Source organism: Manacus vitellinus, unplaced genomic scaffold (genome assembly GCF_001715985.3).
Source record: "Manacus vitellinus isolate BGI_N305 unplaced genomic scaffold, ASM171598v3 scaffold_4_pilon, whole genome shotgun sequence".
Lineage (NCBI taxonomy): Eukaryota > Metazoa > Chordata > Aves > Passeriformes > Pipridae > Manacus > Manacus vitellinus.
Genome location: NW_021940604.1, coordinates 31475896 through 31489665, shown reverse-complemented (window position 1 = coordinate 31489665; position 13770 = coordinate 31475896). Strand labels below are relative to the sequence as shown.

Here is a 13770-nt window from a genome sequence, read left to right as displayed (position 1 = left end):
GATTATAACAAGTTGTTTGAACCAAAGTTTTATAGTTATTCAGCTCTTGATTTTAAAATGTCTGCGGGATACTAAATTGGTCTGCATTTATTGTAAAAAAAAAAGTGTTTTTAAAGAGACATGGTTAGCTCAATAATGGTCCCTACCATTTCTAGGCAACTCCAATGATATGTAAAAAATGGGGACTCGTGGATCAGGTATTTTAGAAATACTGGACTATTTGGAAAGTAATTACTTCTTGCACAATTTCTAATTTTAGAAAAGGTATCTCAACACTACCTTGTCAGAAGTGGGTCTTGTAGCATATGGGGTATTTCATTCCTTTAAAATAAAAACTAGAATCTCAATAAAATTTAAAAGAAAAAGCAAGAGTTTTAAAATAATATGTTCTTAAAAAGAAAAGAACCTTGCATGCCTCATTCAGTGCTCAATCACTTCAGCTAGAATGTGAAAATCTGAGGTACTAATTAGAAAATTACTCAGAAGTGAAACATGTGAGTTATTACCTAACCTGGACATAACAAAGTTAAATAGTAAAACTAATGCATTTTTAGCATTCAACTTTATAATTATATTTGAAACATAAGTAATCTGATAAAAATTATCCTTACTCTGATAATATCCAATTAGAAATTTTATGCATTAGCTAACATCATCTCCACTAAATTATGCAACATAGTCTATTCCAAATTCTAGAAGGGATGATAAGAGCTAACTTCACTCTCTTGAATAAGCTGATAATCTCTAATACAAGGGTATGCATGACTGTATAGAACTCAGACCAAATATATGGAAGCTACATTCAGTTATGATTCATACCATAGCCATTATGATGAGATACTTTGTTTACACAGAGGAGAAGAAAAAGAAAAGAAAAAAAAGTCTGGCCCCGCTTGGTAGGTGTTCTTAGTCCCACACAGTCACCTACACCTGAAGGAATGAAGGGAGAAGGACAGAGACTATGACCAAGTGGTAGATCTCAACAAATTGAAAGACAAATGCATGGCCAGAAATTATGGCAGCCCTTCAATGAAAGTCCTGCGGACTGGAAAGCTGCCAAAAGGTAGCTCTTACCCACCACTGCTTTGGTGAACTCTGAAAACAGCTTTGCATTACGTTAACTGAAGGGCTGGTCAGAAGAGCTGTGCTCAACTAAGCTGACAGGTGGTAACAGCACCAAAAGGAATTTGGACTCTACAGCTGCTGTCACTATCCTTCACACTGGCACCAAGACCAGTACTTTTCACTATTATCAATGTTTCTTACCTTCCTGAGCACCTAGAACTGCATTACTTATCAAGTGGGTCTTGATGGAGCTATTGACTAGCATCTTTTCCTAAGAACTCCACGTATGTTCAATAGTGCCAATTTGTTCCTAAAAAGCAAAGCCATGTGAATCGGGCAGCAATAAAGGGTTTGGAAACTACTGTTCTCTGTTTTGGCAGATGTCTGTGTGAAGAGCCTTTGCACTCATGCCAACTGGCTCTCCCAAATCGTGTATTCAGTATGGTACTTGAGCTTCCAGGTGTGCCCATATAGCATACAGCAACTCTGTATGTGCATCCAAACCACAACTTAGCCTTGCCTACCACAGGTTAAACCCTTCCTTGTTCAACAGAAGCCAGCAAACTCTGGGGGCTCATAACTCACTAAAAGACACGCAGCATTATGCCTCACCTTGGCTAAGACAAAAACTTTCAAATTCAACCTTCCCCCATCTCCAGAGCTACCTCAGCTGGTGGCAGATTAGCTATGAAAAAGGTACATCTCACGTAACCGGTTTCTGGCGTACAGAAAGCTGCTCCATCCAGGTCAAGTTCTTCCCACTCCCAAGAGCCGCCAACAACATGACTGTGCATGCAATTGGTTTGTAGCGGGACTGGTAAAAGAAAAGAGTTGCTCTTCTGACTAGGAACTATAATTTTGTATCACTAATTAAACAAAAACACTGGATAAAGAACTTGGAAAGCAAGTGTTACTTCTTTTTATGTTTGAGAGTGCTCTGCTGTCCTGGCCAATCCTGTGGTAAATCTGTCCATACTCAATATTAAAATAAAAAGTAGTGATGTATGCTGATTACTACAGCAGATAGATTGTCCAGTCCTCATTTTAATGGTCTCTTCTTGATTTCAGTCACAGATGGACCCCTGTTAGAGAGAATCAGAACCCAGTGCTCACATCTTTATGACTTCTTATCAGTACATCAGAACGTCAGGGTGGAAATACATACAGAGTCTTCACTGTGCCAACTGTACATGTGTAGGCTCTCAAGACAAACTTAGCAATGTAACTTCAACTTACAAATACAACACACTTCTCTGAAGCCTTATAAAAATACCAGTGCAACATAGAGCCATTTTACAAAACAATTGTCTTTATAGAAAGGTATTTTAGTGGCATATGCTGAGGTAAATAATAAAAATAGACCCAAGAGAGGGCATGACCAGTGTTATGGAGAACTCCAGATGAAATTTGGCCAAAAGCCTGTTTTATAAAAGCTAGTATTTACCTACCAGTTATGATCCCTGGTAAGGTGCTTATTGCTGTAATACTTCAAAATTATTCTTCAGTTTACAAATTGAAAAATATACGAAATTAGATCTGTATGAATGTTAGGTATTAGCTGTCACAAATTTTAAAAGGCATTGTACCAAGTTTTCTTAATTGTTTACTAACCAATTTGATTGTAGCAGGTAAATAAACTACAGCATACATTTTACCTGACACCATGCATCAAAATCACCATAAAAACTAAGTTTATCAAAGTCCAACTCCACAAGGAAAACATGAAAAAGTGCAAATTATGTACCCAGTATTTCTGTCACAGCTGTTTTTTCTTAATATGGCATGAAAAAGGTTTACAGCATATATTAAGAAAATTCTTACAAGTGTTCACCTCAATGTTTATATACACAACGTTTTGCTCAAAGTGCTCACTATATGAAAAAAACTGATTGGATAAAAATATTTAAACAGTGCTTTCTGAACGTTGAGGGAAAAGTCATATAATACATCAGTCCCGTTTGTTTTCCTCTTCACTCAGTGCAATGAGATGCAGAAGTCACATCAACTTCATAAAAACTTCGCTTGCCACATTGCCAGAAAACCGCGGTTACAGTGGCATTCTTGGTGTCCCATTGGGAGTGGGTCTTTTATTTTTCTGCATGTGGCTTTGATGTTTTCGAGATCTTACTACTTTCATTCTTACTTCAAATACTTCTTGTATGGCTTTTCGAAAACAATGGAAATTGTAGTCTATTAATCCTACAGAGACAGAAATGTTTTACATATTAATAAAGACATTCATACAAATTAGGTAATGAAAAAATTGCTCATATTCTACATTTAGTGAAATACTATACTCTCTCTGGAGGTCATATTCAGTGAACTGTCCAGGCATTTTTTAATGCACTAAGCAAAAGCACATTTGATAAATACAAATAACTCAGTCAGCATTATAGCTTGATACTATGTCCAATATTAAATATACTTATTAATTTTAAGAGAAAACAAAAAGAAATTCATTGGAAGATATTAAGCTTTAACTTATAAAGGGCTTTGAAGAAGTGCTCAATACACTAGAAGAAAAACTGAAATCTTTCATAAAATATGGTGCCATCTTGGAAATCTGCTTTACAGAATAACTGTGATAAAAATAAGTAGCATCTAGTAATCAAAGAATTTTCATTTTTTTGACAATACATCAGCTTTGAAATGGATGCTTGATAGAAATATTACCAAATCTCAGCCATCTATACTTCATCTTACTTTGTAATTGAAAGTAACACAATATACATGCTGTTAGATTACATACATATGTAACAGTAAGATAACATTAGCATGTGAGTGGGCTTAATGTGATCCCACAGAAAAGCTGTAAAGCAATATTGGTAGTCAATCGAAAGACTTACTGAGTGCTACAATTGTGTAATACCACAATAACCTCATTCAATGTTAACGCCATAAGCTTTCTTAACTCAAATACTGCAGTGTTTCTCACTTCAATTTCCCTAACAGGATATTACAGGTATTGTAAGTGGTTAAAATCCACTGTATTACACTTTGTGATTTTTCTTCCCAGGAATTATTTTCCCTCTCCCAGACCAAATATTATGTGGAAGTCAACAGGCGTGAAAAGTTATAATAGAACTGTACTGTTATAGAGTGCAAGCTATGAAGTGTCCCAACTATGTAGACACAACAACTTAGTGCAGTTTTGGACAACCCCTAATGGGTGTTTATTGAACGTGGTGTCTTTTCGCAAACAGAGTTGTTAGTAGGTATGTGGAAGTAACACATCTTATGCTTACAGCAGAGAAAGGAAGTGACCACATCCCACATTCATTTGTAATAAAAGACGTAAGGGTATGAAAGAGACATTTGATGAGCTGAAGTTTTATAAAAAGCTCAATGGCCTGTCAAGCAGCCCAGCAGACACGGTATGAGTGCTGTATTTACAAACACACCAACACTGACTAGTGAATTAATATCACAAGATGGGGAACACAAGCCCAGATCACAGCTTGTTCTTCTGATGAGTTCTGATCTCAGGACATTTCACTAAGACCATTAACTCAGTGAACATCATGCCAGTAAGCAGACAGATCATTAACTAAGCTTTCAGTATTCACCCTGTCCCTTGTCAGAAAGATAACCAAGGAATTTTAAACACTTTAACTGCAAAATATGAAAGCTGCCTAGGTCTAAACATGCGACTTTCCAAAAGCCCCCTTTCAGATATAAGCAAAGCAAGAACATGTTTCTTTCTATCAGCCAGTTTCAATAATTTTCCCGTGGTTATGGCACACAAGCTGTTCTAAATGTGTACGCTGGTGTCAACAGGTAAAAATCAATGTCAGCCAAGAGAAACTGAAACATTCTGCTGTTGCAGATGGAAGCTTTACTGCACTGGATGTAAATTTTCAAATGATTTCGTATCAGAAAGTTGTCAAATACATTTATGATTTCATCCTATCTTAATGTCAGCACAAATACTTCATGCTTTTAAACATGTTAGGTAAACTTTATCAGGCTGTACTTACCTTTATGATACAGGTAGAGAGTGTTATCAGCTAATAACAACCACAGTTATTCATTAACTTGCTAATAGAAGGGAAAAGCAATGCATTACTAGAAAAGGGAAAAATACCTTTTCTCTCAAAGCTTTCTTCTCTGACAAAACAAACAAGAGCGAGGAATTTTGTCACCTCTTTTAAATAAAGGACAGTTGTATTGTTCAGTTTTATGATTGCCATTGACTCTTTGTCATAAGGAGTTCCAGTGCCATCATCTTTAAGCCTAAAGAGCAATATTCAAACAAATAAACATAAAAAGATAAGCCACCAGATGAGCCAACAAAAGTAGTCCTACATTAGTTCTTTCACCAAATAATCTTAAAATTTATGAAATTTTCATTTTAACCTTTCAGGGAGACTCTTCTTCAAACTACACACTTCGTAAACTAAGAAGACAAAGAGATTAAATCGTTTACCCAATCACACACCAAATCTTAGACCTGCAGTTAGAATCAGATTGTTTGATTGCCAAGTGCCTGAACCGGAGCCTTATTTTTTCCTCTGTTAGTTACCAACCACTTGCCATAATGCTGGTGGGTTTTTTTAATCAATGCACTATATTGTGACTTATCTAAAACACGTGAAACAGTGTACTGTATTGAGAAACCTTGCTTGAGCAGTGGCAACTGATTGATAGTTTATGACATTATGAGACTTTGCTCATGAGATGCTGACTTTTGCAACATCATATCATGAAAAGAGATTTCCCCTTCACAGATGATGTGTCATAATGATCACTGTATTAGTTTTTGTGCCTTGTAATTTTATCCTCATTCCTGAATGCACACACAGATATTGTTAAATGGATAGTTATTACCAACCTCACCGAACAATTACTCTCAATAATATATTAAAACTACAAGTTCCACAGATGCTCCAGAAATAGAGGACAAGAAATGAATTGTAATATCATGTCTTTAGTCTGTAGCTAAAAAAACGGCAAGCAGATTTCTGGTGATAAATGCTAAATGGTTACACAAAGACGGTGGTGGCATGACATATTGTGAATAAAGAGGCCCACAAGTAGTGCTGTACGGACAATTATTAAATGCACAGTCTTTTGAACTACACAGCAGCATCTTTCTTGGTACAAAAATCAGCATCCTTTATTTTATATCTCTGCAAAACAAGTTCCTATACAGTTACTGAAGTGACTACTACAAATTCTGAAACACGGTAGAATGCACAATCAGACATTTTAGAAAGGTATTCAACAATTTGTTGTTCTTTTGAAGTTCTAAAGCTTATTGCACATCTGCACCATGACTCTCCCTGGTACTTTCTCCAAGAGTGCAGGAAGTCTATCAATGGATACAAATGCAAAGCTACCAAAGTCTACCACACTCTAACCATGCTGTGCTTGGACCTCCAAGTGTATGCAACTTGATGCACTAATTCTTAATGTGCCCCTGCCTTTCCCTGGAATGGCTGGCATTACATTTGGCCAAGAGCCAAGCCACTGAAAACATAACTTGCAAGAAAATGTACATGACACCCCAGGAGATCTCCAGTTGCTCATGTATTAGAAGGAGAAATTGAAAAAAAACCCCAGAAAAGTCACGTAGGGAAAAGAGGACAAATAGAGAACTGAAGCAAGAGTGAAGCAACTCTCTGAGGCCATTAGAGGCCACTAGCTATTAAACAAAAATAAATATGGCCCCATATATTTTAAAACAGGATGCATCCTTCTGTTGACTTTGTCCCCGCAGAACAAAAAGATAATGTTTCCTTTCATTTTAAGTTGGTTTCTTCCAACTCTTTCCTCCAAGTACAATTAGAATAGAAAGAAGATGATGTTCATAAAAAAGGCTGAGAAGGGAGTTGTGCTTGTTGCTGGGAAGGGATCTGTACCTCAGAAGCCTGCCGTTTGTTTTCTGCTTTTCCCCTGTCCTGACAAATTGCACATTGTTGTTTATGCCCACATTACTCTAATTTTGAGGATATTCAGGTTCTAGGTACAGAGTTTTATGGAAAACATTCACAGTTTACTTACCCATATATACAAGAAATGTCAATCACAACATCTATCATATCACAGCAGAGCTCATAAGTTTGCATATCCACTGGAGTACTGTCCGTTGCAATGTAGATCTTACTGACTACATCAAATAAAAATGCTTTTTCAATCCCAGAATTCTATTTAAGAAAAGAAAAAAGAAAAATAAAGTGGGAGCCAAGTCTTCAAATTAACACCAAGCTTTTTTGTTCCCTTGCCTATTATACAAAAAGCTAGGCTAAAGAAGTAGAAGTTAAACTGCAATCAAGCTCATTTTGAAAGAACTGTACATACAGCACTGTCATATTTGTAGCAAACCATAATGCTCACTGACCTTCCAAAAATTTCTGCCTCTGAGCAGACAATGCCTAGTTACACTCCCAAAGTTCCCCTCTCAGGAACACACCTGGAGAGATTACATTTATTTTCACTGGAAAATGCAGGGGTAGGGGAAAAAAGTCTTCCAATTTCAAGCTTTTGGATTTTTGATTGCAGCAATGGACATAAAAAGAGAGCCACGATTTAAAGTTCTTCTAGCTGGACATGTAAGAAGGTAGAAACAAAGGAAAGAAAAAGGTGATGCACAAAGAAGGCAGTAAAGTTCAGGAACAAGTTTCTCAAGGAAATTAAAAAATTTTCTCATTGGGGTCCGTAGCTGTTCTACTGTCTGTAGAACATCTTTTAGGATCACAGCACAAAGACCAGTATTTTGATGGTGCATTCACCTTTCATGTAGCATTGGTGGTTAAAGCCATATTTATAATGCTAAGGCTTGCTAAAGTGATGACAGCTATGTTCCTGACATCCTGCCAAGCTGATTAAGACTCTCTCCATACTGGAGATGTATCATATTCACAGCCCTGAGAGGCTAGCAGGAATGCTAGCTCATACTCTTTGTGCAGATAAGGTCAACTGCCATAAGCCTCTGCTTCCTGGAAAAAAAAATGTGTACTGCTTAACTGAAAACAGTAGCCTTGCTTGCTGATATCAAGGGATTACACCTGGGCAGCTGTCCCAGCATGAAAAAAAAAGGGCAATTTCCCAGCAGTGCTAAAGCTCAAACTATAAGATATGCTTCGGAATCCACCTATACAGCAAGTTTCTCCATCAAACCGAACTGTCTCCATATATGGGCTTCTCTTTTTAACATGGTTTGGGACTGCTGCCAGAGCAGTTTTGTAACTAACAAAAACCACACTGAAAATCCCTAACGAGTTTTAATAGTTTCAACTTCCTTTGTAGTTACAGAACTTTTCCTTTATCTTCTTTCTTTTCTAAGTCAACTGTTTAACACATAGTTAAGAGACTAAAGTGATGACTCTGCTTTCCGTATTTCCTGAAATACGTAGAAATTCTCAAGGAAAAACTCGAGGAAAAAGACCGAAATTGTAGAAACAATAATTACATGTTATATAAAATCAGGAAAAGGTGGGAAAAAGTACTATTCAAAGACACATTACATCATTAATGCTCATTCAGGGAAAATGACGATAAGATAGAGCAGGTGGGTTCCTTATTAGAGAAAAAAAGGCCAACAGTGGCCTTATGCAGCTCAATGAAAGGCTGACATTGATGTCAATGAGAGCAATGTCAGAATAAGCACTGCTTCTCTCTGGCATAACCCTACAGTTTACAGAGAAGATGCAATGTGCTACATGCAACATGCTAGAAGCTCTATCAAGCACTCTGAATCGATGTAAGAGTTTTCCATGGTTAATCTGAACCAAGAGAGTCATTGTGAAAAATCTGCAATGAATATAGGAGATTTTATTTTGGATAAGTAAAAACCATAAGACAGTTGAAATTCAAACATGTTTCTCAACTATACTGGGTGTGATGATGTAGAAGGCAGTTTCTATTCTTTAAATAGAGTGGGTTCAGTAAAACTGGTTGTATTTCTCCAATTCCTAGGTTAAGTAAACAGGCCTATCGTTTTCTTTCTTGAAAGTATGAAGAGTAAGCCAAGATTTGGTCCTAAAAAGCAATTCTTGAAAGAACTTAAGAGAATATCTCCAGTCACATACAGTTAGGAACGAATTCTGGACAGTTATTTAAACAGGCCTTACAGCAAACAGATTCCATGAATTAATTTTAAGTACTACATTTCAATTTACTGATTACAAAATTTAAATCATTAAATGAACAGAACTGTACATAGTTTTGCTTTTACCATAATAATTAATTGTTTGTTTTGAAAACATGCTTTTTAATAGCCCTCAAAACAAACCAAACAATCCTAAAACAAAAATCCACATTCACATTGTCACACAACTTGATTGCTTGGTAAGGCCGTGGTAATTAAGAAACAGGCATCCTTCAATATGAAGTTGATAAGTATGTTAGGTAGGATTTACATGAATGTACAGCCCAATTGTTATTTTATGACTTAAAAGCAGCTACATTAAAGAATGTAGAAGCACTATTATCACACTGATGGTTCCTCAAACACACAAGCTCACACACTGTGGTAGTATAAATTTAGGCAAAAGCCTGCAGTGAACTTAAGAGTGATCACAGATCTATTTCTGTAATCTTCAGCTTTTTGTGTTGGAAGTCCCCATGGCATAAAGGAAAGCACATCCTCATGAATACTGCTGCAAAACTGAAAGTAGAACACGAATACACCCACACTTTGATATCCACCACACTGGCTTCCTGAGGTAAGGCATGACCAAAATCCATGTCAAGATCTGTTGTGAATAAGTTGCTAAGGTAAAGAGGCACCCGCTAACTAATTCTAGGCTGGAGAAGGATGTTTAGTCTTCCTGTGGTTGCAAATAGTCATTCCAAGTCTCTCTGTCCACAGACAGAAGATGCTTGTAAAAACAGACAGGAAGCATGAGGACAGTGATGCAGCTACACCCAGCTCCAGGTTACTCACAGACTGGAGCCAAGGAACAGTCTGAGATTCTTTCCCCTACCAAACAGGGGAAATAAGCACACTTCTCTCACTTTTTGGACTTCCCATTCATCCGAAATAGTTGTTCTTCCTTACAAATTATACCTGATATTCTAGACATGATTGGAAGTGGGTGTTCCAGACACATGTGCAACTGTCATGTCATTCATGAAGCAGCTTGTGATCAATTCATGTAGTGATTTCATACAAATTCTTCACCAACTCCAAACAGTGAGGAGACCTCATACAGAGATCTGACTCACAATATGAGTGACTGAGGTGATTCTGGCACAAGGAGTACCATCACTCAGACAGCTTTCTCATTAAGACTGTAGCATATTCAGTATCTAATTTCTCCAAAACTTGTCATCATTCTTTCATTACTTTTCTGTCCTAAGTGGAGTTTGAGACTGGACGATAACTAGTATACAGTCCAGCTATTTTAGTAGAAATAGATCTTTGTAACAAACCATTTATTATGAAACAGCATAATTTGTTGCTTAGTAATAAGAGAATAAGTTTTGGAAAGACCTTCCTCTAATCCTAGTTCTGCCTTTGACATCCAACTTTTTTCTCTCTCCATTTTCACACTCTACACTGAGAAACTGTGAAGTCTAATTTTATCTTACAGGCTGTTGAATGACATTAAATAATTTCATTATGTCAAAATCACAAAAAGACACAATAAAATATCTTGCTTGGAAATTGCAGCTTGAGAAATTAATGCTAGATGCAAGGCAAAAAATTAGAATACTGTGAGAAAGGGTGCAGTTTTAGAAGCCACTGTGATCTGATTTAATGGCCACTAAAACAAGGAGTTTTCCCTTTTCACAACCTACTCACTGTGTCCCCGTTGCTCATTGCTACATGTTCCCATCTTGTACCTCGTGCCAAAACAAGAGCATGTTTGACTCCTCCATGATCTGCTTTTAACTAAATTAAACAGTGCATTAGTGTGTGTCATAGTGACTCCATGATGGAATAGGTGAGTGTCAGAACCAGTACAAAGGAAAGGAAGGATCAGACATACAGGAAGAGCGGAGCAAGCCATTGCCTCCACAGTGGTAACAAGCCACTAAATATCCAAAGCTCCCTAACTGGCCTTCAGAGTAACTATGCAGTGAAAGTTGTGGTGGGCTCTAAAAATTTCAAGACATGAGAAACTTTTCTTCTTCTACAAAGTAGAATTAATTCTAGGAAGCACTGTAGACAGTTCTACATGTGAGGTCAGACTAGATTATGTTCCTGTAAGAATTTATCCATACAAATTTTAAGTACAACTTAAACAAATGCATGCAGCACAGACCTTTGCAATATTCAGATTAATGTATGAGCAGAAAAGTGATGGCTGTGTACCCATTTTATGTGATTCAGGAAATACTATATCGCAGCAGCTCAGCAACATTGTTTAACAGACAGGGAGGTGAGGCCAAGCTGCATGTACGTGCATTTTAACTAAGTTCTGATAATTTCTCTGGGAGTTCACATTGCTCATGATCTCTCAGAAGGCAGTGAAAAGAGTATCTGAACATGCATGTTGGACATAGCCAGATCTACAGACAAAGTATATAATAAGTACTTACTGAAATAAAGATGTTAAGCAGGTTTTCCAGTGTTGGGAGCTGTGGAATCAGTTTCTGTACCACTTTGCTAAACGCTTCAAATATAGAATGATCATATATGCTTGTCAGATAAAAGCTGGAAAAAAATGTCACCACATTTTCCTTTTAGCCACATACTGTGAACATGATGTACCTTTCATAATATGAGTGAAATGAAACACTGTCAAACAGTAAGTGCCTACACTTATGCAATTACTCCCTGTGACCAAATGTCACGTTACAATTGAAGCACAGGACTTCCCATCTCTATACCAGAAAAAAACCCCAAACCCTAGACTCTGAAAAACTAGACCTGAATGTAGAATTTCATGATGCAAGTCCCACCTTGATATTCTTACAAAAAATACTTTTCCAATTGAAGTAGAAGAGTATTATTGAGTATGTGTGTTGTGATCTACTTTTTGAAAGTTGTGAACCCATTTATCAATGCAATGATGCAGTCAAGTAAAGAGCTCTAAAGAGCTAGCATTTTCATGGAGCAGGTCTCTCTTTTTAATATGTTTGTACTTGGTCCTAAAGTGCTAAGGAAGCCATGACAACTTGATGTCCTCTAGTTCCCAGTCTGCAGAAGTCCACTATTTTTCTGCTACAATAATCTCTTTATCAGCAGACATAAGGCAAAGATACAGGACCTGTCTTCCCAAGTGGCTCCAAGCAGGCTGCAGCAGTGAGGATTAGTGTTTGGGAAGGCAGAGAGGTTTCAAAGAAGGCATAAATGATGTAGTGGCCTATACACTCTATTGGCTGGAACTCTACTGATTGCTACCACTGTCCAAGTAACTTATTTCAAGACAGCAGCTGCAGCAGAAACTGCTAGGACTCCAGCATACTTGTCATTTGCTTTTAAGCACATCTCTCCATCTTTCCTTCCAAGACAGCAATTAGAAATAAGACACTGCATTCGACCTGAGCTAAAGTATCTCTGATTATCCCTTTCCTTCATATATCAAAGGCTTGCTAGTTCAAGAGAACAGAAAATGGTAACTTGTCAAATAAGCTGCTCTCCTCTTTAGGATTCTCAGCACAGCAAGTTTTCTCACCTGAGGTGAATCTTCTCCAATCCAGCATCTGCAAGGTCATCATTTGCCCTCTGGTGAATATCTCTCTGTGTTTCAATCTTGTGATCATCAGATAAACCATCTACTTTATGGATAAAGATTTCAAAGTTGATATCTGGATTCACTTTATAAGCTCTGGTCACAGTAAGATGCAGCCGAGCTAATGCTTCCATATAATCATCCTAATGAAGGAAAAACAAGAGCTACAGCTTAGGAAAGATCTTAAAATAGATATAATACATTTTATGATACTTACTTTTAGATAATACTACAGTTTAACAAAAGCCTAATTCTTTTATTTTTTATAAGTAGAAGCCTGTGCCTACATCTAGCATGTGCACCAATCTTATGCTGTCAGCACTTAAGAATCTAAACAAGAACCTTGAGATGTTAGAGCAAATTAGTTAATTTCTGAACATACTGCAGAGAGAGATTAAAAATAGCCAAGTGACTCTTCAAGTTTTAATGACTTCTTTTAATATGTGTTTGTGATGCAGATTATTTATTTGCTTTGAAAAAATCTATGCTTTCCAACCCATTTGTCTATTGCTAAAGGAAGAAAAGAGAAAAGTAGCTTAAAGCCCCCCCTTTCTTTTTTACCTGAGAATCAATGACAAATATTAGTGCTCCAGTGCCTCTGAAAATCATCTCATAATCAAACGTAGGGTCAAAGAAGTCAATTTGCCCAGGAAAATCCCATATCTGAAAGTTGACAAAGGAGCTGTTGGAAACATCCTCTCTGCAGATCTTGTTTGTGCTCTCCAAGAAGAGAGTCTCATTCGGCGACATTTTGTGAAAGACAACTTTCTGAATGGAAGACTTCCCGCTTCTTCTCAATCCCATGAGCAGGATTCTTGGCTTAACTTCAGTACTGAAGGGATCATTGAAATCCAAAACTGAATAAAATCACACAAAAAGAAAAGTATTATACTACGGCAATGTAACTAGTAACTGCCAGAAAACATGCATTTGACATTTACTTCCATGATATTTTCACTTGGATTTATGCAAATGTTACCAATTTTTAAGCTTAGAGAGTAGTGCTGCAGGCGTTTCAACTTGAATTATTTGCCCTTCAGGCTATACTATCAGAAAATCTACTTCTCACCTTTAAGACAGA

The 13770-nt window shown here is 37.0% G+C and overlaps 1 protein-coding gene across 1 annotated transcript; it reads right to left on the bottom strand.

Annotated features, from left to right (window-relative positions):
• Positions 1–792: 792 nt before the first annotated feature.
• On the bottom strand, positions 793–13546 carry RRAGD (Ras related GTP binding D). Its single transcript, XM_008929952.4, has 6 exons — positions 13251–13546; positions 12633–12832; positions 11554–11668; positions 7069–7211; positions 5150–5298; positions 793–3264 (listed from the first exon to the last, which is right to left on the bottom strand). The coding sequence occupies exons 1-6, from the start codon at positions 13491–13493 to the stop codon at positions 3113–3115; spliced, it is 1002 nt and encodes a 333-aa protein (XP_008928200.1). The 5' UTR covers positions 13494–13546; the 3' UTR covers positions 793–3112.
• Positions 13547–13770: the final 224 nt, after the last annotated feature.